The sequence below is a fragment of the Caenorhabditis elegans genome, chromosome I, assembly GCF_000002985.6.
Source record: "Caenorhabditis elegans chromosome I".
NCBI lineage: Eukaryota > Metazoa > Nematoda > Chromadorea > Rhabditida > Rhabditidae > Caenorhabditis > Caenorhabditis elegans.
Genome location: NC_003279.8, coordinates 6004279 through 6027051, shown reverse-complemented (window position 1 = coordinate 6027051; position 22773 = coordinate 6004279). Strand labels below are relative to the sequence as shown.

The window sequence follows — 22773 nt, the reverse complement described above, 5'->3', positions numbered from 1 at the left end:
ATAAAAAATTAGGTTTTTCATGAGAAAATTCAATTTTTTTTGAAATCCTATATACTATAGTCATAAGTTTTTTTTTGAAAAAATGTTTTTAAAAACAAATACTGAAAAAAAGCATTGAATAAAGATACAATTTCCAGCCTGAGAACTGTAAAAATAAAATTTCCAACAAAAACAATTGTGAGAAAATCGATTTTTTCCGAAAAAGTGAAACAACAACGCAAATGATGTTTTCGTTATCAAATAAAAATTTACAAAAAAAAACAAGAAAGAATAGATATTTTCGGTATTTAATCGTTTAAAATTTGATTCGAGTTCCAATATTTGATTGAATTGAATCAATACGCTCTGCCCAAACACGGAGTCCATCCATTGAGAGCTCCTGATGACATGATGACGTGGCAGGTGGTCCTTGAAGAATTGATGATGTCACAGATGTTGTAGTAGATGGTTCTGATGATGTTCCAGGTTTTGAGTCGGATTTCTGCAAAAATAAATATTTTCATGTGACAACAAATTTCCTATTTCAAGATGAAATATACAAATTTTTCAACTTTCTCGAAAAAAATCTAATTGAAATATTAAAAACTTATTTGAAAACTAATTTGAAAACTATACAAAAAATTGTTTCTGCTTACAAATGCATATGTAATTTTCAAATTTTTTTAAAAGAAAAATGGTTTTACTTTTTATTTAGAAAACCAAATTGTTTTCCAAATATTATTTTTATAGCTAATTCTTTATCTTCATAATTTCAGGTTGTTATTTAAACTTTGTACATATTTTAAAATATTGCGAATTTCTAGAAAGGTTTGCTTCTCAGAATATGTCGAAAATAGTGTAATAGTTAATTCAAAATCCACCAAAAAAGGCACAACAAGACCTCGCCCATTTACTGGTTATTTGACTTTTTCCATTTCTCGCTCTTACTTTTTTCTAATTTTAAAATCCTTACCGTTGTTCCTTGATCTCCAGCATTTGGTACAACCAATGAAGTGACCATCATCTTTTTCTTATTTTTCGGCATTTCAATCATTCCAGATTCTTCATTAATTTTCGCTTCGAGACCATCATCCAAAATTGCGTCAACCAAAAGATGAATAACTTCTTTTTGTGATACTTTCAATTTTTGTGAAAGATACGAAATACGAACATTAGTGTATGGACGAATAAGACGAAGAAGTACTTGAGTACGAATATTATTCATTAATTCTTCGGTATGTTCACGGATAAATGGATCTGCCATGATACTGTCTCTGAAAATTGAAACTTTTATTTTTGGACAAAATATTCAAGATTTTTCTATTTCTTCCCATAGTTTTCAGAATTTTTGTAACTGAAGTTGATTTGTGATAGAAAAATTAAAAAATAAAATATTTACTTTTTTATTCTTTTTCTGATATTCCTGGAATTGTTTTCAGTGAAAAAAGTCAAAATTTAAAAATTTCTTTAAAAAAAAAGAAAATTTCCTATTTTCATATAGAAAAACTATTGAAATAGAAAAACTTCTTTTTTTCCTCAAATTCTCAAGAATATTGTTTCAAAAACTCACTGATGAGCAGCCATAATTTGTTCAAATGCTTGAATATCATTATCCTGATAAGCCTGAACCATTTGAGTCATTGCAACAATTTCGGGTTCATTTTTAAATGGTTTAGCTTCTTGACTATCAAATGGATTGATATCTGACTTGATAAGCATATTTGCAAGTACCAAATATTTGAGACATGTTGTACGTCTTGGTGATCCTGATTCATCATAATTTTTGAATGCTTCAAAGAAATCTGTATGAGCATCCAGGAAACGACCATCACGAAGATGCATTTTTCCACCACATTCTGAAATACAAAAATTAGGTAAAAAATGTGTTTTTTTTAATATTAACTATTTACTTTACTTTTAACAATTACAACAAACTTTAAAATAAGCAACAACTTTCAAATTTCCCGCGTGGCCATTCTAATCTCCCAAATACTGGATATCCACGTGATGCCCTTCATCTCCCCCTTCTACCCACGCTAACACCATCAGAACACTAAATCAATTATTGTTTGAATTCATCACATTTGTCAATTCCGCGTAGCACGACTATCAGTTTGCAATTTGATGTACGCGGCGTCGGAAACAATGTCGATTCAAGAGCATGACAACCACAATGTCTCATCAATTCGGCGCATGACTGCCGGTGGCAAAAAGAAGAAGCGGACTGCTCATTTCAAGTAAGTCTGATAGCTACAAACGGGTGGAAAGAGATTACTTCTCTGGCTGTGTGCAGGAGTGTACAGAAGATATCCATGATTTCCCTACACTAAAAGCCAATAAAGAGTTCGAGCACCGGTTCAACGGTGAACGTTTGAACTGAAGGATTGAAGTTCTGGCGATCTCTCACTGAAGATCATAGTTCGGCTTAGACTCTGGAAACACGCCAGATTCAGCTCAGCAGCTAAATTGCAAACGTTGTGCGAGTCCTGGAAGCTCGTTCCCAGAGAATCCGGATTGATCCTAAGAACAATGAAATATCAACTTTTTTCGCTTCTAGAAGCTGTTACTATTTTCTTAGCATGACAAGAAATCGGATTCTGATTTCAAAATTCAGCGTTTAGTATTTATGTACAAAATGCTAGGAAATTTGCAGAAAGCGCGGACATCCAGTCTTCAAGATTATGTTCATCGTCTTTTCACTTTTGGCAATTCTCTCCATTATCATGGCGTGTGTGGCGAGTAAGTGTAACCTTTTGAGATTCCTGTTTCGAGAAATGCAGAAAAACTAATCCATTTTGTTTTCAGCCGCAATGATGGTTATGGTATGAGAGCAGTAACACTAAATGAGTACACTTGGGACACACAGACAGACACAACACAATTGAACATATCCACCTTGTCTTTAATAAACATTTTTCCCAATTCTGAATTTCAGCTTTTTTCAAATTTTCAAGATGGTGTAACTTGAGTTTTTTGCTCAAATAGACTCAAAAGAATTTCATTTTTTTCTCTAGATAGCTTCTAATTTCTTAAAATTTCAATTTTACATACCACGAATAGTTCCCAGAATCAATGGATGAGGAATAGCAGATTTTGTATGAATAGCCTGTGTCGCCAACTCGTAAACCCATTTCAATGCCTTATTGTTCTTCTGTTCGGTGTACATTTGAATTTCCAAAGCATAAATCTCGAGAAGTTGTGTTCCTTTTCGTTGATCCTCTTCTCCTTGTTCATTTTTACACGAAACCTTGAGCTGCTTAACGATTTTCTCCAATTTTGTGAACTCGTGCAAGTCAAAGAAGAGTTTTCCGAGTTTTGTGTTCGTCTTGAACCAGAGACGCTCATTTTTTGCATCTTTTAATGCATCAAGAGTTGTTTCGTAGAAATGTTGAAGAAGATCCATTTGACGAGATGTTGAAATATAATCAAGAATTGCATTGATTGATTTCTCCGAATAGTTCTTTGTCACTGAAAAAAAAACAAATTTTGTATTTTCTGGAAAAGGATTTTAATAGAATTTTGTGAATTGCAAACAATAGATGACCACAAAATTCAGAATATACAGAAAAGTTTGGTCACTTTCGAAAAAAAAAATTAAATTTAATAAAAACTCAGTTTGCGACCTAACCTAACAGAAAAAAATTTGGTCAAAATTTTAAAATTTTAGAGAATGGATTTTTCTGCAATTCGGCGAAAAAAAGAGAATGCTATTTTCAGCCAAATAATCCAATCAGCAAAAATTTTAATTTTAAAGCTAGAAAAATCCAAACATTTTCAGCGTTTCGCAACCTTGTTGCTCTAGTTTCTCAATTTTCAAATGTTTCTTTCTTACCAGCAGACTTAATATAAGTGAGCAACTGTCTGTAATATTCCAACATTTTCTCCAATCGATTTTGTCCGAATGTGATTTTAATCATTTGTTTCAGAGCCTTGAATCCCCATTCTCCTTTTTCTCCTTCTAATTCCAATACTTTTTCGAATGATTTGATAGCTTCATCCAATTTTCCATCAGAACGAAGTCCTTTTGCTGTATAATATTGATTTTCCATATCAACGTCTGGTTCTGAGCCACTATCATCTTCGTATTCCTGGAAAAATGTTGTAATTTTTTGTTGAAGAATTGAACTTAAAAATAACATTTAAAGCCAAAATTCGAGTTTTTATAATCAATTTCAATTACTTGTTGCATTTCCAGAGCAAATTTGAAGATTTTTTGTTCTAAACTGCAATAACTGCGTTCTACCGAACTTTTCCTGGGTCTCGTGACAAATTTCCAAATCCCTTTTTCGGGTAAAATAGTTGTATTCAACTGTTTTTTTTTTGCGCAACTTTAATTTAAAAAACTCACAAATCCATAATCCTCATCATCATCCATATATTCGTCACCCATTATTCTGTCCAGGAAGCTGTAAACTTCGAAAAATTAAATGAAAATCGGTGGGAAAATCGATAAAAGAACGAAAAGTATATAAAAGAGCATGAGAAACTCGATGAAAATTATTTGAACATGGTCAGGAAAAAAAACGGCAAACAATTATAATTTTGGGTTAAAATTGTAGTTATTCTTGAAATGTTCCAATAATAATAATAATAATATGAGAAAAATTAAAAAAGGTAAATTATATCAACAACGGGGCGGTAAAGAGAAACATTTTGATAGAGAAAGAGAAAAAGTGGAACCCGTTGATTTTTTCTACAACGCGCACAGGAAAGTGTATCGGATGAATTGGGATCAAAAAAGAAAGATAATCGAAAAACGGGGAACATGAGAACGCGGGAAATTTGAATATTTAAAGGATTTCCGCTGAATTGCCATATGAAACAGTTTAATGGATCTCGATTTTTGCGCAAAAAAACTGGGGGTAGAAATTGAAATTCTTGCGACTTTTGTGGTAGGATTCTAAAGAAAATCAAAGTTTTGGGGTCATTTTTCAAACGATTTTGAAACCGAAGCCACCTAAAATAATTTGATTTCAAAGTTTCCGACCACAAACGCCAAATTTAAATCAGGAAAATTATGAGGCGGGTAAAAGTGTAGAAAACGAGAATTAAAATGGAAAAAAGAAAAGAAAAACACATATATATTAAATTAAAGACTTGGTTCACCAAAACCACAATTATCGAGAACCAAATCAACATTGTATCTGTCGTGACATCGTTTGCACACTCGATCGATTAATTGACGGTTGTCACGAAGAAATGAACGCGCCTGAAAAAGAAACAAATCGATAATTATTATTATTAGAGCACGAAAGCATAATTTCTTTGGTGTGCAATATTTGAAAGAACAATTAAAGATTGTGGTAAAACTTTTGAGAATACTTCAATTTCTTGGCCGTTTTTAAAACAAATTGCGAGAAAATCAAGCTATTATTTATAAATGATAGCTCAAGATAATACAGCTAGATTTTTTGATCTACTTATTTATCCAACTAGGACGGGTTCAGAAATGTTTTTTTTCATAAGATGGCCTAAGTGTTTGAAAAAATTGTTCACATGCCAATTGTCGAGAATTTCCCAAAAAAGCAAACCTCAACAAAACTATGATTAAGATATTCGGCGCAAGCGCGAATAGTCAATTCGGCAAAAGCAGTTTGTTCTTTAATTCCGAATCCTCCTTCATCAATATGTTTCTCATAGAATTCAAGACAATTCGACAATGCTGTATCCACAGAACTCATTTCATCTGGTGCCATATGGGGACACAAAACAATCACCGATTGCAGAATTAATTCGATTTTGCCAACACGATTCTCTTCCTGAAATGGGAATTTGAATTATTGCAAAATAAAATCGAAAGTGACACCTAAAAAATTGAAACTTTTGGCAAAAATTCTGAAAATCGAGATGTTCTACTTTAAAATATGCAAAATTAATTTTTTTGACGAAAATTTTGAGTCTTCAGCACAGTTCTTATAGTTAAACAAAATATCGTTCGAATTAAAATATTTACTTACAGCCAACTCTTTTCGATTCATCGCATTCACTCGGGATACGTAGTTGGCTAGCACTGGGAATTTCCTGTAAATTTGTTATTTTTTCATTTTTAAAAACAAATTTAGGTTGAATTAAATGTAACTTATTTCCACCTAGAAAAAGCCTTCTAAGCCAACTAAACCCAGCTTTCCCCGTACATTTTCAAAAAGTTAGGATGCTCTCTGAGCAGGGATACGAATCGTGTCATTGCATGTGATGTATCAATCCATTCTCTTTTCACTGGAACATCTTCTGCATTTATACTATCCTCATCATTTTGTTGTCCAAGTGGAACGGGAAGATCTTTCGCTGAAATGAATCGTCCTTTTTTCGGTGGAGGACCACCTCCTCTTCTGTCTCCTGCCGATCGTTTTCCACCGAATTTGGAATTTTCAGCCGCCTCCTCGCTTTTTTCTCTTATTCTATCTTTTTTAATACGTTCTTCCTCGCATATATCTTCAGATAGTGCCATTTTCAAATCAATCGGCATTTCAACAATTCGATCCACAATTTGTTCACATCTTCTAATGCAAGATTCTCGAGATTCCACATTTGTTAGAACACGAATCGATGAGGAAATCCCATTTCGGTACGAGAGATCTGAAATTTTAAAAATATTTTTCAAAAAATTAAGTACTTTACGATTTGTTTTGTTATCACACTACAGTAATAACCTGCCCATCTAACTGCGTCGTGACTTTTTATTTCTGATATAGGTATCTGACAACTTTGAATTCAAAAACCGACGCAGTCAGTTAAAAAGGATTTTCAATGTTGTTTTTTTCTAAAAATCCTTCAATAATCACATTTTTTTCCTTATCAAAATTAATAAAATTTGTTTAAAATTACATTTTCTGTAAATTTTAAAAGTAATTTTTAACTGACAAGGTAACCGATCTCTGAGTAGTTCCAATAGCCGCTTTGCCGTAATTCGAGTGACAGATTTCGGATTTGCACACGCCGTTTCCAGAAGAGCACGTCCAAAATAGAATCCCGTATCAGTGCCTCCTTGGCTTTCCTGAAAAATATTATTTGTTTTACACTTAAAAATAATACATCAATTTGAATTGAATTCCCTATTTAATCCCTAAAATTTGTGAAATCAATTCTTCGGCTTATTTTTGTTTTTGTTCAGTCCATTTTTTTTCGAAATTTTTTCCATTTACTGTTTTTTTTTCGAAAAAACTTACCAATCCAGCGATCAAATTGATAATTTGTAGGTCGTATTCATGACTGTCGGCTGCCTGAAAATTCAATTTTATTCCCATTAAAAAACCGGTTAATTTTTAACTCACAACATCACAAAAATAAAGAATGCAATTATCGAATGCTCTCCGATTTAACACAAATTCCTCTTTATTTCCAGGTTCTCGTAATGTAAACATTTCACTGTACGATGCCAATGGATACTTCTTACAGTATGCCGAAATCAGCCGAAACACGAAAATCGAGCATAACTGAGTGTAATATTTCTCCAAAATTGTCGAGCTCACTACTTTTCGTAATTGTGCAGACCACCGATTTGATAGACATCTTTCTGCAGTAATTTCAGCATTTTCTCCAGAATAAACACTTTGAATCGATGCAATGAATATTAAAATATCATCCGAATCAATCACTTCTCCTTTATCCTCTACAAATTGTATCATAAACTCATCGACAAGACGTTTTTCTTTAATTTCAGAGCTGTTCGCAGAAGATTTCAAATTCTTTATGGATTTTGAAAATTCAGCAAATGTGGAGATCTTGATTGGTGTCGGTTTGATGCTCTTCTGTACTGATTTTATACTATTTGCAGCGTGTTTTTGAAGAATTCCGGCAACAGATTCAGGTGGAGTTACACTTTTCAGAAGACGCGTCGCCAGGTTTTCCAGTCGGTTTCGCACAAAATTAAACTGAAAAATAAAAGTTATATTACATCTAAAAAAGCAATTTTTCGATAAATTGTTTTAAATTATTTTTTCCCACTTTCCATCTAAAACATTTTGTGAATATTCACAATTTTGGTACTTCGGAAGCAATTTTTCTCCAATTTCTTAATTTTTTTTCTGGTTTTCAAGGGTGAAGCTACAATCAAAATGCGATTTTTGTGTATTTTTGCGATAAAAATTATTTTAAAAAATTACTACATCTGTTGAATTTAAAAGCTAATAATAAAAGAATGAAATTTCAACAAAAAAAACTAATTTTGGGAATTTTTAATCCGAAAGAAGTAATTTCGTATTTATTTACTGTAAGCTGGCAAGGCAAATCAAACATTTGGTTAAAAAGTAGAAAAAAACGTTTTTTGTATTAAATAAAGTGTTCAAAACTCTTGCTCACCTTATTTGCAGCCGAATCAATAATGACAATAAGTGTCTGAAATGCAGTTTCAAAAGAAAGAAAGAACTTAAGATTTGCTTCAATATGTGCAAGGCATGCAATTGATGATGTCTCATCATTCATTGCAGATTGTATAAATGCTGCTGGAAGTGAGAAGATTGAAGTTTCCTTATTTTTTGTAGACGCCTGAAATACAGAAATATATTACTTGGGTCCTGCCACGAAAATCCGAAAATACATTTGAATAACGAAATTTTTGACTCAAATAGTTTTTTTTTCAATTTCAGAGAAATATCTACTTTTGTCAAAATTTCGAATACTTCTGGAATTTTAGTTAATTTTTCATTTTAAAACATTTTCATTATCGTTTTCACTGTAAAATTTCCGAATCTCACCGCAAGCGAGCAATTCGTCTTAAGCCACGTTGCAATAACATTTGGATCCATCTTTTCCTCTTTTTGATTCGAAAAACTCGATGATTCGGCAATTCTCATAGATTCAATGAGGAATTCAGTTGGCATATCATTCGTATTTACTTCAACAATTTCCATTGGTTCTTCTTTTGCAATAAATGCATCCAAATTATCCATTTGTGATTTTATTCGATTAATAAGTGTTTCACCTGATTGTACACCAATCATACGGTATCCTCTGATTAAAAGATACATATTTGACAAGGATTGATGATCGATTCTGTCGAGAGGCATCTGTAAAAATAATGTGAATAAAAATATAGAAAACCATGGAATTTCCTGATTCCCAAAAAATTGCTTTTTTCGGAGGACACAAAAAATCTATTTAAAAAAATACTTTGGATTAATTTCTAGCTTTTCTTGAAAAAAAATGCCCGAAAGATATTTCAATTGATTTTTTTTATTGAAAAATAAGAATGCAGCGCTGTTTTTTGTTGTTATAAACTCACATTCTCTGCCATTTTAATAACTTTTTCTGCAGTTTCCTTAGACATTCTCGAAACAAGTATAAATTCCTGTGCATCATGCTCCGAGAGCCCAATTAGTGCCGCGTCGACGACACGTTGCTCAACAGATTTTAGCATTTCTTTTCGCATTTGAAGACTCAGAAATTGATTGCTTGCACCCGTTTCACGATCGATAATGTTTGGAATTGCATTCGGAGAGAGAAAAAGCTGAAAATTGTTTGAGTTTTCGACTAAACCGTTTTCTGTATGTCTAATTTTTGAAAAGTCTTAAAATTTTTGAAGATTGCTGAATTTTTTTTCATCTTCAGGGCACTTTCACTATGAGAAAAATTACTCGATAAATTCTAATTAAAACCTAAATTACAAAACAAAAATGACGAAATTTTAAAAAAATCAAGTTTTCGATGTTAATTATTGAATTTCTATTCATTTAACATGTGTTTTGTTTCAATTGAGATTTTGTGCAAATACACTCATTTTTAATCATTTTTCAAAGATTTTCTGTCGATCTTTTACCTCGAGAAGTCCTTCAAAAGAAGGATCTGATATTCCCTTTTCGGCAGTTTGCAGATTATCGTATTTCGACAATAATTTGACAATTGCACTTGGGACTTCATTACTCAATGCAATCTTCTGATTTCCAAATTCAATGCATGTCAGTGATGTATCAAGGGATGTGATATTCTTGATTTGATGATTCTTCAGGCACGTGTCCACGTATTGCAAAAAATATTCGCAGAGTGATGTGTGTAGTTGAATACAATCAATTGAAAGAGTCTGGCAAATTGCATGAGCCACCTGGAAATGTAATATACTTCAAATTTTGAAGAAATGAAAAAAGCTGGAAAACGTCAATGAAATTCTTAAACAACGAGAAGTTAGCAACTACAGTACTCCTTAAAGGCACAGGCGCATTTATACAGTTAGCAAAATTAGTAGCTTCGAAATTAGGTACCGTATTATTTTAAGCAAAAATCTCCGAATTAGACAACTGGATATTATGTATTTTTGAGGAAAAAAATTTCTGATGAATCTATACTTTCCCAGCTGTTTTTCGTACAAAGAATGTTGGTTTTTTAAAATGAATTTTTGATTCTACGGAGACAACTACTTCAATTTTTGATTTTTTTTCTAATAAAAAAAACTCCAATCCAAGAGGACTACACAACCACCTACCGTATGATCATCACTTGTATTCATACTGTTAATAGTCAAAAACTGAAGATAAGAGTTTGACAAATGACTATCTGATTCCACAAGTACAGCACTTGCAATTATTTCCATATATTTCAATTTTCTAGCATTAAAACGTGGAACATTGGATAGTTTAACCAAATCGAATGCCTTATCCTCTTCAGAAGATGGAAATAATCTTGAACATGTGTTAACTGCTGCACTTCTAGTGGAAATATTTGATGAAGCAAGTGATGAAATAAATGAATGAAGAAGAAAGTCTTGTTCGATGGGCTCAATCGATTTCAAATTGACTTCTGCTTGACGGATTAGCTGAAAATTAATAAAACGGGAATTTTAAATTTGAAGAATAATGTCTACCATTTTTATTGAATTTTTCGATAAGAAAATAGAGGCAATGTTTGGAATTGTAATTTTCCAAGTCTTCATGATAGATTTAGAAACTAAAATTTAAAAATTTAGGTTAATTTACGTTTTTTTTAAACCAAAAATTTGTCAGAAGTTACTTCCAAAAGTTTCTATTATTTAAAATTTTTATGAAGAAAATAAAATGAGGCTTCCTGAAAAATATGTACACTTTACAAGTTTTGGATTTTTTTTTGTTTAAAATCTCTTAAAATTTAAACATTTCTTCAAATAAAAATAAATTACCGCTTTCACAACGACAGTTGAATTCTGATCAGAGTCACGTATCCGTTGATTATCAAAATAATACATTAAAGCATGGAAGATGCATTCAGCAGTCAGAATTTTTGCAGTTGTAGAGTCAGAGGAAAGCATTTCCCGTACGGCGAAAAGTGAATTTTCAGACCCGACATTTGAAATTAGTCTGGATAGAAGTGGCGGAGACGTGCAACGGGAAAATCTTGATGCTAATTTAAATTTGTCAGCAAACAAATGAATATCGTCGAGAAGCGGAGGAGCACGGAATGAATTTCTGGAAAAATTCAGTAATTTGAAAGCTTGAAAAACTCATATTGTAGAATTTTAAAATGTTTCGTTTTTTTTTCTAAATTTTGAATTCAAACAGAAAATCTTAAATTTGAAAAAAAAATTCTGATAAAGGTTACATTTTTAAAATTAAAATTTAGTTTGAAAATTTTCTGAAATTTCAAACTTCCTATATATTTTCAAGTTTAGTTTGACTTTGCACCAAAATTTTATTCTTTACCTTTTTATTTAAATTTTTTGAATTTTCCATTCAAATCGGACACTTATCTTACCTATTCGGAAATTCCATACTCATTGCAGGTACCGCTCGTTTCATATTCTTCTCATACATTTCGATGACTCGTGTCTCCACGTCAACAGCGACTGCTTCTTCGTCATTCATCATTGCAACCGATTTTCCTTCAAATTCAAGCGGAAATTCAAATTTTTGGCACAAAATGCAATGAATTAGATATCTCAAAATCGGATATTCCGAATAGATTTCTTCAAAAAATGAAATAATCTCTGTTCCAGCAGCAATCCATAAAATAATAGTTGTCCACGCAGTCCAGTAAAACTTTCGATTGCATATTGGAGGATCCAGGCGTGGCGCTTCTTTTCTTGGAAAAATTGTCATTTTAAGATATGAATCGATGAGTTTAAATGGTTCTGTGATGCGAATTAATGGATTTGTGGTGATTTTTGGATGAAATAGAGCCGCCCGTTGAGTTAGAGCCGAGATCAGATCGATTTGTGATTTTTGTGGAAGTTGGGTGGTTTCTTCTCGGCAAATCTGGAAAAAATAAAAAATTTAAATTTATAGTTTTCGAAAAAAAACATTTCCAATATTTTATATCATCTTCTTTGTTTTGTAAATTTTCTGATTGTTTTAAACAAAAAAGTGTTCTAGAATTTAAAAAAGAAACATTTCAGACGTTCGGATTTTCAGAAACTTTTAATTAAAATTGCACGAAAAAGCTACTCTTTTGAAAACTCAAAAATTCTGAATGTTTGAAAAATTTCGTAGAAATAACAAACCAGTAAATTTAATGTCTTTCTAACTTAAGCAATTTTCTAATTAAAAAAAACAATAATTTTTTGATTTTTCCCTAAAAAAATGATTAAACGTTTATAAAAACCATTCAGTTCTTAATATCCTTACCATCAGAAGCATATTCTCCGAGACTCCACATTCTCCAAAAATTCGAATACAATTTGAAATTTCTGAATCTGTAACTGCAGCCATTTCAATTCCTGTATAGACATCTCTTTGTGTTTCAAGATACAAAAGAATCGAGAAACTTCGAATGAAAACTTGTTCATCAAAGAATAAATTTCTTGATTTCAATAATTGTTCAATCACTTTCTCGCAATATGAAATGAATTCACATTCAAATTTCTGACGAGCCAATCGTGCTTCTACGGGTATTAGAGGAACATCTCCAGTGCCTGTCGGAACACTGAATTTAATGGAAAATGCATTTTCACGAGTTGTGAGCAGTGAAGATATTGTTGCAAGCGGGAGTTGAGCAATTAGATCCACTGCGTAGCTGAGGATTTCGTCCTGAAATTAGATTTTCGGTTTTTTAAATAACGCTCGAACCAATTTCAAATGGAACATTGTGAAAACTATGTCATGTTTTTCTTCTGAATTACAGCAGTTTTTACCAAATTCGAAGCATCAAATTTAGCGAAAACTGCTGAAATGCAGAAAAAATAGACAACATTTTTGTAGCTTTTGGGGGGAAATTTCGAAAAATGACATGTCGGTTGAAATTTTCTTTATTATTTATTTCAAGGTTCCTGGATTAAAATCTAAATTTACCGGTTCTCCTCGCCGCTGAACTTTATTGAATAATGTCTCCGCAAACACTGAAAATGGGAAATCTCCGGATTTTGAGTGATAAAATCCACGAATGAGCTCTCGCATGAAAGCTCTGAGCATTTTCACGCAATTTTCCTTTTCTTTAAACAATTCCTTCGATATTATTACTGCTAGAGCTTTTGTGGCTTCTGTTGGTTGATTTTGAAGGATCATATAAATTGTTTGTAGATTGGTGGGAGATCTATTTTGTGCTGGTCCAGTTTCATTAATAAAAAGTGAATCCAATACAATTTCGACATTCCTTGACACCTCACAAATCGTTTTAATCGCTTGAGTGAATGGTCCAACCACAGTTCGTGTTTTCATATTTTTCGTGTTCAATTTCAGTAGAATATCGATGATTTCCTTGTCCAACTCGTGGTTTTCCGCGTTAATATTCGACCCGATCACTAGCAAAAGCTCACTGATTTCTCGATGGAATTTCTGAAGAGTTATCCAAATTTCCAGACGGTTCGCAATGAAAAGACGAATGTGCTCGTAGCCACAGAGAAGGCAGAGAGCACGGAAAAGAGGTTTTGGAAGAACTTCACCGCGAATTGTGTCGAACCAGGGCTTCAGGAATTCCAGAAAGACGTCTAACTGCTTTTGGTGAAGATTCGAGCGGGGACTGAAATCAAAAATGTATTAAAATTAAAATTTGACTTATTCTTTAAACTGTTTTTTTTATTTCCACTTTTCTAACACAGAATAAAAATTTCTTCTGAGATTTTGATAAACTTTAAATGCTTTTCAGCTAGTATTACACCGTTGTTTGTAGATGCTGCTTTTTGTTTCTGTTTAAATTAGGAAAAATATAAGCGAAATTTTTTCTAAAAAATCGTAAATTTATTACCTTTTTTCCCTCGACTTCCCCACTTTTTCAGAGAAGAAGCTCAAAAATTCGGAAATGGCAAAATTCTCAACCTGGCACTGCGCATACATTGCCGGAAATGGATAGACAGTTTCAAACGGATCCAAAATCATTTTCACAAGCTCTGCCGAGCACTCTTTTTCAATCCAGGAGCATCGATTCATTGTGCCGAGTCCAACGCTCATTCCAATAGAATCATGGAGAAATGCTGTTAGATAACATTTATCAAGAATTGGTTGTTGCCTTGCAAGTGAAGTGATTATTGAGATGAATAGTTCGAGAATATTGTCAGGATATGATCGAGAATTGCAAATTACGAAGAGCAGAGCGCGGTGGAGAGGAATTTGCTGAAAATTTTTCAATGATTAGAATTATTCTCCAAGTTTTTGTTAGATTTGAACCAACATTTAGCTTATCCCCATGATTTTTTACGGTTTCCGCAATTGTTCCCATTATTCTGAGCTCCACTTTCAACTTTTCTCCGACAAAGAAGCTCTTGAGCGCGGCGACGAACATTTTAGCGATTTTTGTAAAATGGCCCGCTAAAATCGCCTCCTGTACGCTTTTCTGGAAGGTTTCGATGTTTAAATTGATTGTATCTCCAAAATCTTTCCATTGATCATCGAGATTGGGGCGAACGAGATGGCTGGATTGTAGGGATGGATTTGCTGGAAATTTGTTTAATTATTAGGTGTTTTCTGGGAAAAATTGAAAATTTTTACCGGAATTACTTAGCGTTGGCTTTGGTGGAATACAAGTTTTTGATCTAAAATCCAACTTCGCTTTAACTCCTCCAGAAGTTGACGGTCCGCCAGTGCCTCCACTAGTCGTCGGGAGTTTATGGTTCAGTTTCGCCTTTTTCATGTCCTCCGGCTTCATAATCGTATCATTTAGGCGTTTGTGTTTTTTACGTTCCATTATTTATAAGATTCTAAACGAGAAACTCTTAAGATTTTCCGGAAAATAATGATAAAAACGGTTGTGAAATTGAATGAGAATAAAAAAACGAAACAAGCACGAGTGAGGCAGGTGCGCTCCAATGCGAATTTCTTTGCGCGGATGTTTAAATGGTTATTTTTTTATGGGAATCGACAAGTCACATGCTACGCTAGAGAGAGTTTTACATTTTACAGTCTTTTTGGAATTTAATAATATATATATTATCATAAAATCGAATAAAAATTGTTTCGAATAATGAATAGCTTTGTTTTTTCGTCTTGACTTCTGAAATAATTTTAAATTTGAGAAAAATTTGTGTCGCAATATATAATTATTAATATTATTAATAATGTAATTTTTTTATAATAAACTGATTTATATTTTAAAAACAAAAAAGGAATGACAATTCAGTTTAGTTTTATGAAAAACTTTGAAAAGACAAAAATAATTACAGTAAACGCGCTCCGCTAGACTCCCCAAATTTGTTTTTGTTTTCCAGGCTTGTGTCCAGGCAAATTCCAGCTTTCTTTTTGTTTCAGAATTTCTAGGTATTTATCTCCGTGAAAATGAGCGGTAAGATTGACAATCTCGAGTTTGTATTAAAATTTATTAAATTTCATTTCAGAAAAAAATACCGAAAATCCAGAAATTCTATCAACAGTCTTGGCTGGGTACTGCCAGTGCCAAGTCTGCTATCAGGTACTAATTTCCTAGTTTTACTCAATTTTCTACAAAATATGTTTGCAGCCTTTTAATGAAACCACAAAATTGGCTCGGTCCTTGCACTGTGGCCACACTTTCTGCACAGAATGCATCAGAAACGTGCAAAACTACGGTAATTCCCCACATTTAGAGTGCCCTACTTGCCGTGCGGAAACTAAAAGCAACATCGAAAATGTAGCACCAAATTTTTCAATTATGGGTAAGTTTTACCTCTTTTGAGTATTGAAATCCACGTTTTTTCTCAGAATTGGCAAGGAATTTCGGGCTTCTGGGTCCTCCAGTTGACGCTCCGCGAACTTCCTCTAGTTGCTGCTCAAATAAAACGAATAGAGATGAAATGATTGATAATAAATTCCGCGAGCTGCTTGTTGAAGTAAAAAGCAGTCTCATTCACCATTTTGACGTTTTCCGCATCAAATCACAGCTATGGAGTCTAGGCAAAGCCAAATGTGTATAAGTATTTTCTATAAAAACTGAATTTTTTCAGCAGAAGCCGAGCGAGAGGTCAGCAACATGGCTGAAGCCTTGGCAGGGGCTGTTTCTGAATGTTATTACGATTCTGACGACAATTCTGATGCGAATTCTGAGGATCAGCGAGTTCGAACTATGCTAAGGTTCTTGGCAGCAAGAGTTAGTTGATATTTTCCATGCTCCCTTGATTTGAAAATTTTCAGGACAGCGATTCTGAGACTACAGAAGACTCAACAGATTTTCTAGAATCAAATACTACTGTCCCGGACAGAACACTGGGTGGCGGTTTCTATCGCAATTTTCGTCGTCTTTTTGGAGACGTTAGTTTTCATCGAGTTAAACATTTAGAATAGAAAAAATCTTTCAGGAAAACGAACTAGATGATCCAGGTGTGGTTTCAGGTATTGAGGAGGCGGCCGCCTACCGACGTTTTCGAGGACTTTTTGGAAATGTAAGTGTCACTGTCGACAAGTTTATATTTTAGAAAAAATGTTTGCAGGACAACGACAGCATTTCGCAGGTTTCCACAACTTCCGGCAGTTTTGGGAATCATGAGAATGATCATTTTTGTCCGTTTTCCGATGACGTTAGTAGGACTTTGAATTCGATTGTTAATCTTTTTTCTAATTCAGGATAATATCTCCGAATGTTCCGATGACTACTATCCCACATTGGTTATGCCTGAAACAGATGAAGAGGAGACGTACAAAAGTTTTCGCTGCCTTTTTGGAGATGTATGTAAATTTATTGTCAGACGGCTATTTTTTAAACTAAAACAGCTGAAATTAAGAAAAAAATTCCAGGAAAACGGGAACCTCGACTTTTCCGACGACGAAAAAGAATTCTCCGACAATGAATCTTCACTCAGCTCAGTTTCCACTGAAGACTTTCCGAATTCGCACATAGAAGAAGCCGGCAGAGTTCTTCACAGATTTCTTCTGCTCTCTGCTCTTCTGAATGAAGAATAAATTACTATATAATTCAATTTTATCCCGTCTCCGCCTGAAATTTTTGTATTGTTTTACATGTTTTAATAGAGAAAATAAAGATCTCTTCTTGTTTTCCCCTGAAAAATCTGTGCGATTTCCTTTATTTTATTTTCGCTTTTGTTTCTCTTCAAAAGTGTTTTTTTTTCTCATTCAAAAATTCAGGACTTTCAAGGGAACCACATTTATTTGGAAAGGTCTCGCCGCGAAATCATAATTCAAACATGGTTGTTCATGTGCCTTTAAGATTACTGTAGAAAGTTTTGGAAGAAGTTTTGAATTTTTTTCTCCTTTCTTTCCCAAAAATCACCTACTTAATTTAGCATTTTCAGCCATAAATGTCCGCAACAAAAAGTGAAATGCCTGCGGATGTGGCATCTGTAACAGGTAATTTTTCGTTTTTATAAGATCTGGTTCCAAAATTCGAAAATTCCAGATAGTTCGGCTGCGTCGCCTGCATTCCCGCTGATAGGTGATTTTCTCGAGGAGTTTCTCAAATGCCAAGTCTGCTGCACTGTGAGTGCCCCACTTGTTTTATTGTTCAAAAATTAAACTTTCCAATTTAGAATTACAATGAGACGACAAAGCTGGCTCGTGGTTTGCATTGCGGACATACGTTCTGCACGGAATGTATCAAAACAATGCAAAAATACGGAAATTCGGCGTATTTGGAGTGCCCGTCGTGTCGCGCGGAGACTAAATGTGATATCGCGGCTGTTTCGACCAATTTTGCGATTATGGGTGAGTCAGGGAATGAAAAATCGGTTTCAATTCATTTATCGCAATTTTATAAATATTATGCAATGTATCCTTGCTTGTATTCTAAAACGAAATGTTCTAAAAGCTAATTTTCACTATTTTCTCCAGAATTGATTCGAAAATGTGGTTTCCTTGGACCGGAGAAGCCTGAAGAGCCGCCAATGAAACAAGCCGCCCAACCACAATTGGAGCAAACGATTGACGAGCTGATCGATGAAGGATATCGACTTTTGATTGCTGACGTGAAAGCGGATCTGATGGCAAAATTCGAGCAACTTCGCGATGTATCAAAAACTAGTACAATTGGTGAGGAAATTAAATACCTACCGATTTTTTGAAAAATAATGCTATTATCAGAAGCCACGAAGGCAGACCTCGAAGTTTTGTGCGATTCAGTGAAAGAAGCTGTATATGAAGCTGATTTGGAATATTCCTATGATGAAGAGGAATCAGATGAAGATGAAGAAGAGAATGAAGACGAAGAAGATGTCGAGGAGGAAGAAGAAAAGCCTTGCGCTGAAAAGAAAAGTCCTGCTCAGCCAGAACGAAGCTCGTCTCTCGTGCGAGGATTCCAGATCGGTCTCAGTCGGCTTTTCAGAAACGTAAATCATTTGCAGTGTTACGATTTTCCCGACTTAGATGCTCTGATATCTGAAACATTTTGCAATGTGACCAAAAGGAAAAACCATTTTTCGCTACCGCGTAGCAAATATATGATATCTGATTTTGAATGAAATTTTTCGATAACGCTAAAATCATTTTTACAGCGAAGAATTCACACGGAGCACCTTCAAGTCGACCACGGAGCGATCGCTACCAAATTGGAAACCAGAGCCGCTTGTACAGAAAAATCTGATAATGTGAAAAAATAAATATTGCTTGTAAATATCCAGTCATCGCTATTTTTAACTTATTTTCGAGATAACTTTTTGCATGTAAATAAATAATCGAAGACGGGCAATTATTGTTATTTCTCTTTTACCCGATTTCCTGAAAAATGATAAAGAGCAAGTTAGTGAATTCGTGTGTTTGGTCTTATTAACCGCCGCCGTATACTTCATTAATAATTTGTATATTTTTACACTTATATTTAGTCATTACGGTCCCATTTTCTATCAGTTAAACGAAATCCCCAAACGATTATACTCCATCTAAAATGTTAAACATGTTTTGCTGCAGCAAATACAATAATTTTATTCACAGAAAAAACCAAAAAACTTTCTTCGAAAAAATATTTTTTAAACAAAAGCAATGAAAAAGTTTGATGATAGAAATGGATCCAGCAACGAGAAGAAATTTTAGCTGTGTGTGCCTTTAAAGAAATGGTACGGTGTGAAATGGTCTCGCAGCGAACATGCTTCCGAGACATTAAAATGGACCGCCCAGTGTATTTGTTGTTATCTACTGGGTGGTCCATTCCCCCCAGATAGATAAAAATATATTTGCGATCTTATTATCGATTATTTCACCTGTATTAAATGTTTCTCCAACCTGAAATTTTCAGATTACTGCTGGCAATAAGAAAGGTAATAATATCAATGGTCTTAAGCATAGATGTACCACTCAAAGCGTCGGAAGAAGCTACTGTGAAATTCCTATTGTGAGAAAATGTGTCTTATGACATAATAACATAATAATACTGTTCTCTTGCAGAGAAATAGCTTTTGGATCTCAAAAGAAGCTCAATTTGCAATCAACTCGTCAGTGTTTAAGCCACGATGTTTTTCAAGTAAGTCAACTCATTCAATGGATTATTTTTTTTTTTATTTTATTCAAAAGGGGATTGGAAAAGATCAATAAAGTTAGGCTTCAGCATTTTTCTTCTGTTCGGTGGGATGCACGAAAGCTCCGTAGACTCTTTCATCTTCGCGTGGGATTACGGCAAGTAGGGGTGAGAATGCAATTTCGAGCATCTCACTGTCCACTTCTTCGACTGTATCCTGAAATGATTAGGTTTATATGTAGGCATTAGGCAGCCGTATAGGCAAAAAGTATTTTGTCACAAAGCATTTTACCTGACAATTATTGGTATCCGCATTTTCTCCTTGTGCAAACTGCCCACCCATCAATGCTCTCACATCAGCATGAGACATCAACTTTGTCAACTGAGCATTCTCCAAATACTCGGTTTTGTCATTGTTAATCTGAAAATTTCCCGGTGAATTAAAGAAAAGTTTTTAAAATGACCATGCTCACCGATAACTCTTGCTGATCAATTTGTCCGTACTTGAACTTGTACTTATTCTTCTTTCCAGATGTAGCACTACGAGGGTTGATGCTGAAATTGAGAATATGGCTTAGAATAATTGGCAGTAAAACTAGGAAAACTGGGAAAAGTTTTACCACAAAATTTAGGAGTGTGCTTAATTTTTATATTGTTTTTCTTAGTTCTGGAGCACACTCAGAGACAGTAAAACATTTTTTAAAAAACTAACGCAACACAATTTGGCCGATTGATAATCGGTTTCTTCTGTTCCACTTTCTTCTCAACCTTATCCTCCTCAACGACCTTCACTTCTTCTTTCTTTGTTTGATCTTTGACTGATTTGTTCTGCTCTGGAACCTCTTCCGGTTTCTTCTCAACTTGCACCTCATTCTTCTTGTTCTTCACAATCATGTTCATCATCGGAAACTTCTTCCCCTTCTTTATAGTCGTCTTCTTCTTTTTGTCGGCCGAATCCTTGGAGATCGGCTCCGGCGGAGTTTTAGTCGATTTCTTCGTGAAGCACATATTTTCTTTTGTTGATTTTGAATTATCGAAAACTGAACTTTTTCGAAACTTCTTTGCTTTTGATGAGAATTGTAATGTGGAAGAGATTAGCAGTTCACGTTTTTGTTAACATTTATTTATGATATATTAATTTAGAAAGTTTAGTACAAAAGTCTAAACTGGAAATATTTTTGAATTCGCGCGCAGCAAGAGAGTGTTTTGCTCCAATTTCAAATTTATCCCAATGTCTGTGCAAAATTTTAATAACCAAGTATTCACACTTTTTGTCTTACAATTAGTTTTTTCTGAAAAAAATTATGAGAAATTGAATAAATAAATATATCTAATAAATGTTCAAGTATTGCATGAAATAATTTAGCACAATGTAAAAAAAAATATGGGAGTTCAGTTTTTTGAAAATTTCAATTTCCTGGCATTGTGGATAAATTTTCATAGATTTTTGAGTGTAACATACAATTTCTGATGGTGGTAATATAATAAATGTACTAAAAATGGAAATAATATTGGACTAATTTTAATCTATAAAAAATTTTCCAAAATACCACACATTTGAAATTATCAAAAAAAAAACCAAACACCCAGATTTAGTTAAAGTTAATTAAAGGAACCATCGTCTGTTTTCCAATTTTGATCTCTTGGACTGATTTCTTGAAAATCACAACTTTGGAATTGATGTTGACTAATTTTTCCGAAATAACCAACTTATTCCAGTCTAGAATCATCAAAAATTCATGTGATACTGATTACTAATGAATACACTTGGGAATTTTCATGCACTTTTGATTAACAACCATTATCATGTTTATAATATTTACTTTTTTTTAGACAACGAGCTATGTACTTCTTTTTCATTTTGAATCCGAATGATCACGCAGGATTTCTTCTTCCGATCAGTATTTTTTTACTCTCTCGGAATAATTCACATTCGCCCTGTTTGTTTAAAAAAACTTGTTGTGTGCTCCAATATAGTTAGCATATAATACACCAATTTTGAAGAAAGTATAATTTTTACATGTATTTAAAATCGCACAGTAAATTTGGAACATCGTTAAAATTTGCAGGCTCATTTTGAAAACACTGCTACCGTAATTTGTCCAATTAGCTTGCAAGCAAGATTACCCTTTAGTTGGTCTGTAAGGGATGTAAGACTAATTTTCAGATGCCCCATAGCATTGGAAAGACAGTCGAACTTTGCTAAAAACCTCATCTGAATAAACTTGAAAATGCATACTTTGTAATAGTAAGTCAGGAATGGGCGGCAATTTGGCACTATAGAAATTTTTTATCAATCGCCAACCACACCTTTAAAAAGTCTCTGGAAGCTCCATTTATAACAATTAGATTACTGTATGTCCAGGGCTCTTTCAGTTATTATTGTATATTTTTTCCACTTCTACGGTTTTGAAGAACATTACAGTTTTTCACGATTGCCTAATTTTTTAGATGCCAAGAGTCGTCCCAGTTGTTCCAAACGAAAATCAACCATCAAATATGGAAGAAGGAAGTGAAGGTGTCAGTCTTCCAAGAAGTACGACCATTTATCTATCATGTACTTGCATCATCATTATTGGATTTCTCATCGCTGCAATTGTCCTGTACGTGATCTTGCCATTCCCGCTCGATATTCCATCCGATCATGAATTCTTTTATGGAAAGTAAACGTTGACTTTGATTAATTTATAAACTTTTGAACAATAAATTACCATTTTTATGTAAGATGTCTGCATAAAAACCGTTACAAAAAATTATCAAAAAAGAAAATTTCATTTTTCAGGTGCCGAGAGTAACATTTTCAAACGTGGTAGTTGATAATTAAATTCATGAAATTAGAATTGCTTAAGCTTCCTTGCTCTGATTTCCAATTTCCCAGATTAGTTTGTATTCATGATAAACGTTCTAAACCATCATAAATAAAAAAGCGAGCAAGTCCGTGAAGATTGCCTAAATATACTTATTACAAAAATACCGAATAGCATAATAAAACATTCCAATAAATTTCAAGCTTTCAAAATTTTCAGAAAATGTTTTTGGTAAATTGCAAAACTTTCCAAAAATCTTCTTCTCGAATAATTTTGAGCATTGGTTGAG

At 33.5% G+C, this 22773-nt stretch overlaps 7 protein-coding genes and 2 non-coding genes across 10 annotated transcripts; 5 read left to right on the top strand and 4 right to left on the bottom strand.

Moving 5' to 3' along the window:
* Window positions 1-177: 177 nt before the first annotated feature.
* On the bottom strand, window positions 178-4392 carry csn-2 (COP9 signalosome complex subunit 2). Its single transcript, NM_059339.10, has 6 exons — window positions 4328-4392; window positions 3812-4067; window positions 3031-3447; window positions 1550-1835; window positions 953-1253; window positions 178-481 (listed from the first exon to the last, which is right to left on the bottom strand). Exons 1-6 carry the CDS (start codon window positions 4367-4369, stop codon window positions 296-298), a joined length of 1488 nt encoding a protein of 495 aa, NP_491740.1. The 5' UTR covers window positions 4370-4392; the 3' UTR covers window positions 178-295.
* B0025.5 (DUF4044 domain-containing protein) lies at window positions 2038-2908 on the top strand. The gene is made up of 3 exons (NM_001263133.4): window positions 2038-2216; window positions 2633-2718; window positions 2785-2908. Exons 1-3 carry the CDS (start codon window positions 2104-2106, stop codon window positions 2805-2807), a joined length of 222 nt encoding a protein of 73 aa, NP_001250062.1. The 5' UTR covers window positions 2038-2103; the 3' UTR covers window positions 2808-2908.
* Window positions 2819-2909, top strand: B0025.8. Its single transcript, NR_101561.1, has one exon. It is a non-coding gene; the product is annotated as an Unclassified non-coding RNA B0025.8 (non-coding RNA).
* On the bottom strand, window positions 4386-15075 carry ints-1 (Integrator complex subunit 1 RPB2-binding domain-containing protein). The gene is made up of 19 exons (NM_059338.3): window positions 14799-15075; window positions 14482-14744; window positions 14059-14423; window positions 13167-13833; window positions 12504-12905; window positions 11635-12134; window positions 11063-11348; window positions 10394-10723; window positions 9734-10015; window positions 9200-9424; window positions 8673-8984; window positions 8278-8463; window positions 7251-7850; window positions 7146-7199; window positions 6841-6973; window positions 6114-6555; window positions 5937-6000; window positions 5511-5738; window positions 4386-5188 (listed from the first exon to the last, which is right to left on the bottom strand). Exons 1-19 carry the CDS (start codon window positions 14992-14994, stop codon window positions 5069-5071), a joined length of 5655 nt encoding a protein of 1884 aa, NP_491739.2. The 5' UTR covers window positions 14995-15075; the 3' UTR covers window positions 4386-5068.
* B0025.7 lies at window positions 4715-4785 on the bottom strand. Its single transcript, NR_101560.1, has one exon. It is a non-coding gene; the product is annotated as an Unclassified non-coding RNA B0025.7 (non-coding RNA).
* Window positions 15076-15465: 390 nt separating the features above from the next.
* Window positions 15466-17270, top strand: rnf-1 (RING-type domain-containing protein). Its single transcript, NM_059337.5, has 10 exons — window positions 15466-15588; window positions 15641-15714; window positions 15763-15937; window positions 15984-16175; window positions 16226-16368; window positions 16413-16529; window positions 16577-16660; window positions 16709-16795; window positions 16842-16943; window positions 17013-17270. Exons 1-10 carry the CDS (start codon window positions 15582-15584, stop codon window positions 17175-17177), a joined length of 1146 nt encoding a protein of 381 aa, NP_491738.2. The 5' UTR covers window positions 15466-15581; the 3' UTR covers window positions 17178-17270.
* A 257-nt stretch (window positions 17271-17527) lies between these two features.
* On the top strand, window positions 17528-18915 carry C06A5.8 (RING-type domain-containing protein; the record flags this gene model as incomplete). Of its 2 annotated transcripts, none has more annotated exons than NM_059336.6 (6): window positions 17528-17582; window positions 17632-17711; window positions 17762-17936; window positions 18063-18260; window positions 18312-18556; window positions 18722-18915. In NM_059336.6, the coding sequence occupies exons 1-6, from the start codon at window positions 17534-17536 to the stop codon at window positions 18824-18826; spliced, it is 852 nt and encodes a 283-aa protein (NP_491737.1). In that variant the 5' UTR covers window positions 17528-17533. The 2 variants fall into 2 exon arrangements, with proteins under 2 accessions (NP_491737.1, NP_001379541.1); NM_001392389.1 differs by having other exon boundaries at window positions 17562-17573; window positions 17631-17711; window positions 18722-18826.
* A 541-nt stretch (window positions 18916-19456) lies between these two features.
* C06A5.12 (LEM-like domain-containing protein) lies at window positions 19457-22395 on the top strand. Its single transcript, NM_001025811.4, has 3 exons — window positions 19457-19554; window positions 19608-19683; window positions 22129-22395. The coding sequence occupies exons 1-3, from the start codon at window positions 19493-19495 to the stop codon at window positions 22342-22344; spliced, it is 354 nt and encodes a 117-aa protein (NP_001020982.2). The 5' UTR covers window positions 19457-19492; the 3' UTR covers window positions 22345-22395.
* C06A5.2 (uncharacterized protein) lies at window positions 19703-20727 on the bottom strand. The gene is made up of 4 exons (NM_059335.6): window positions 20390-20727; window positions 20151-20232; window positions 19970-20098; window positions 19703-19894 (listed from the first exon to the last, which is right to left on the bottom strand). Exons 1-4 carry the CDS (start codon window positions 20683-20685, stop codon window positions 19757-19759), a joined length of 645 nt encoding a protein of 214 aa, NP_491736.1. The 5' UTR covers window positions 20686-20727; the 3' UTR covers window positions 19703-19756.
* Window positions 22396-22773: the final 378 nt, after the last annotated feature.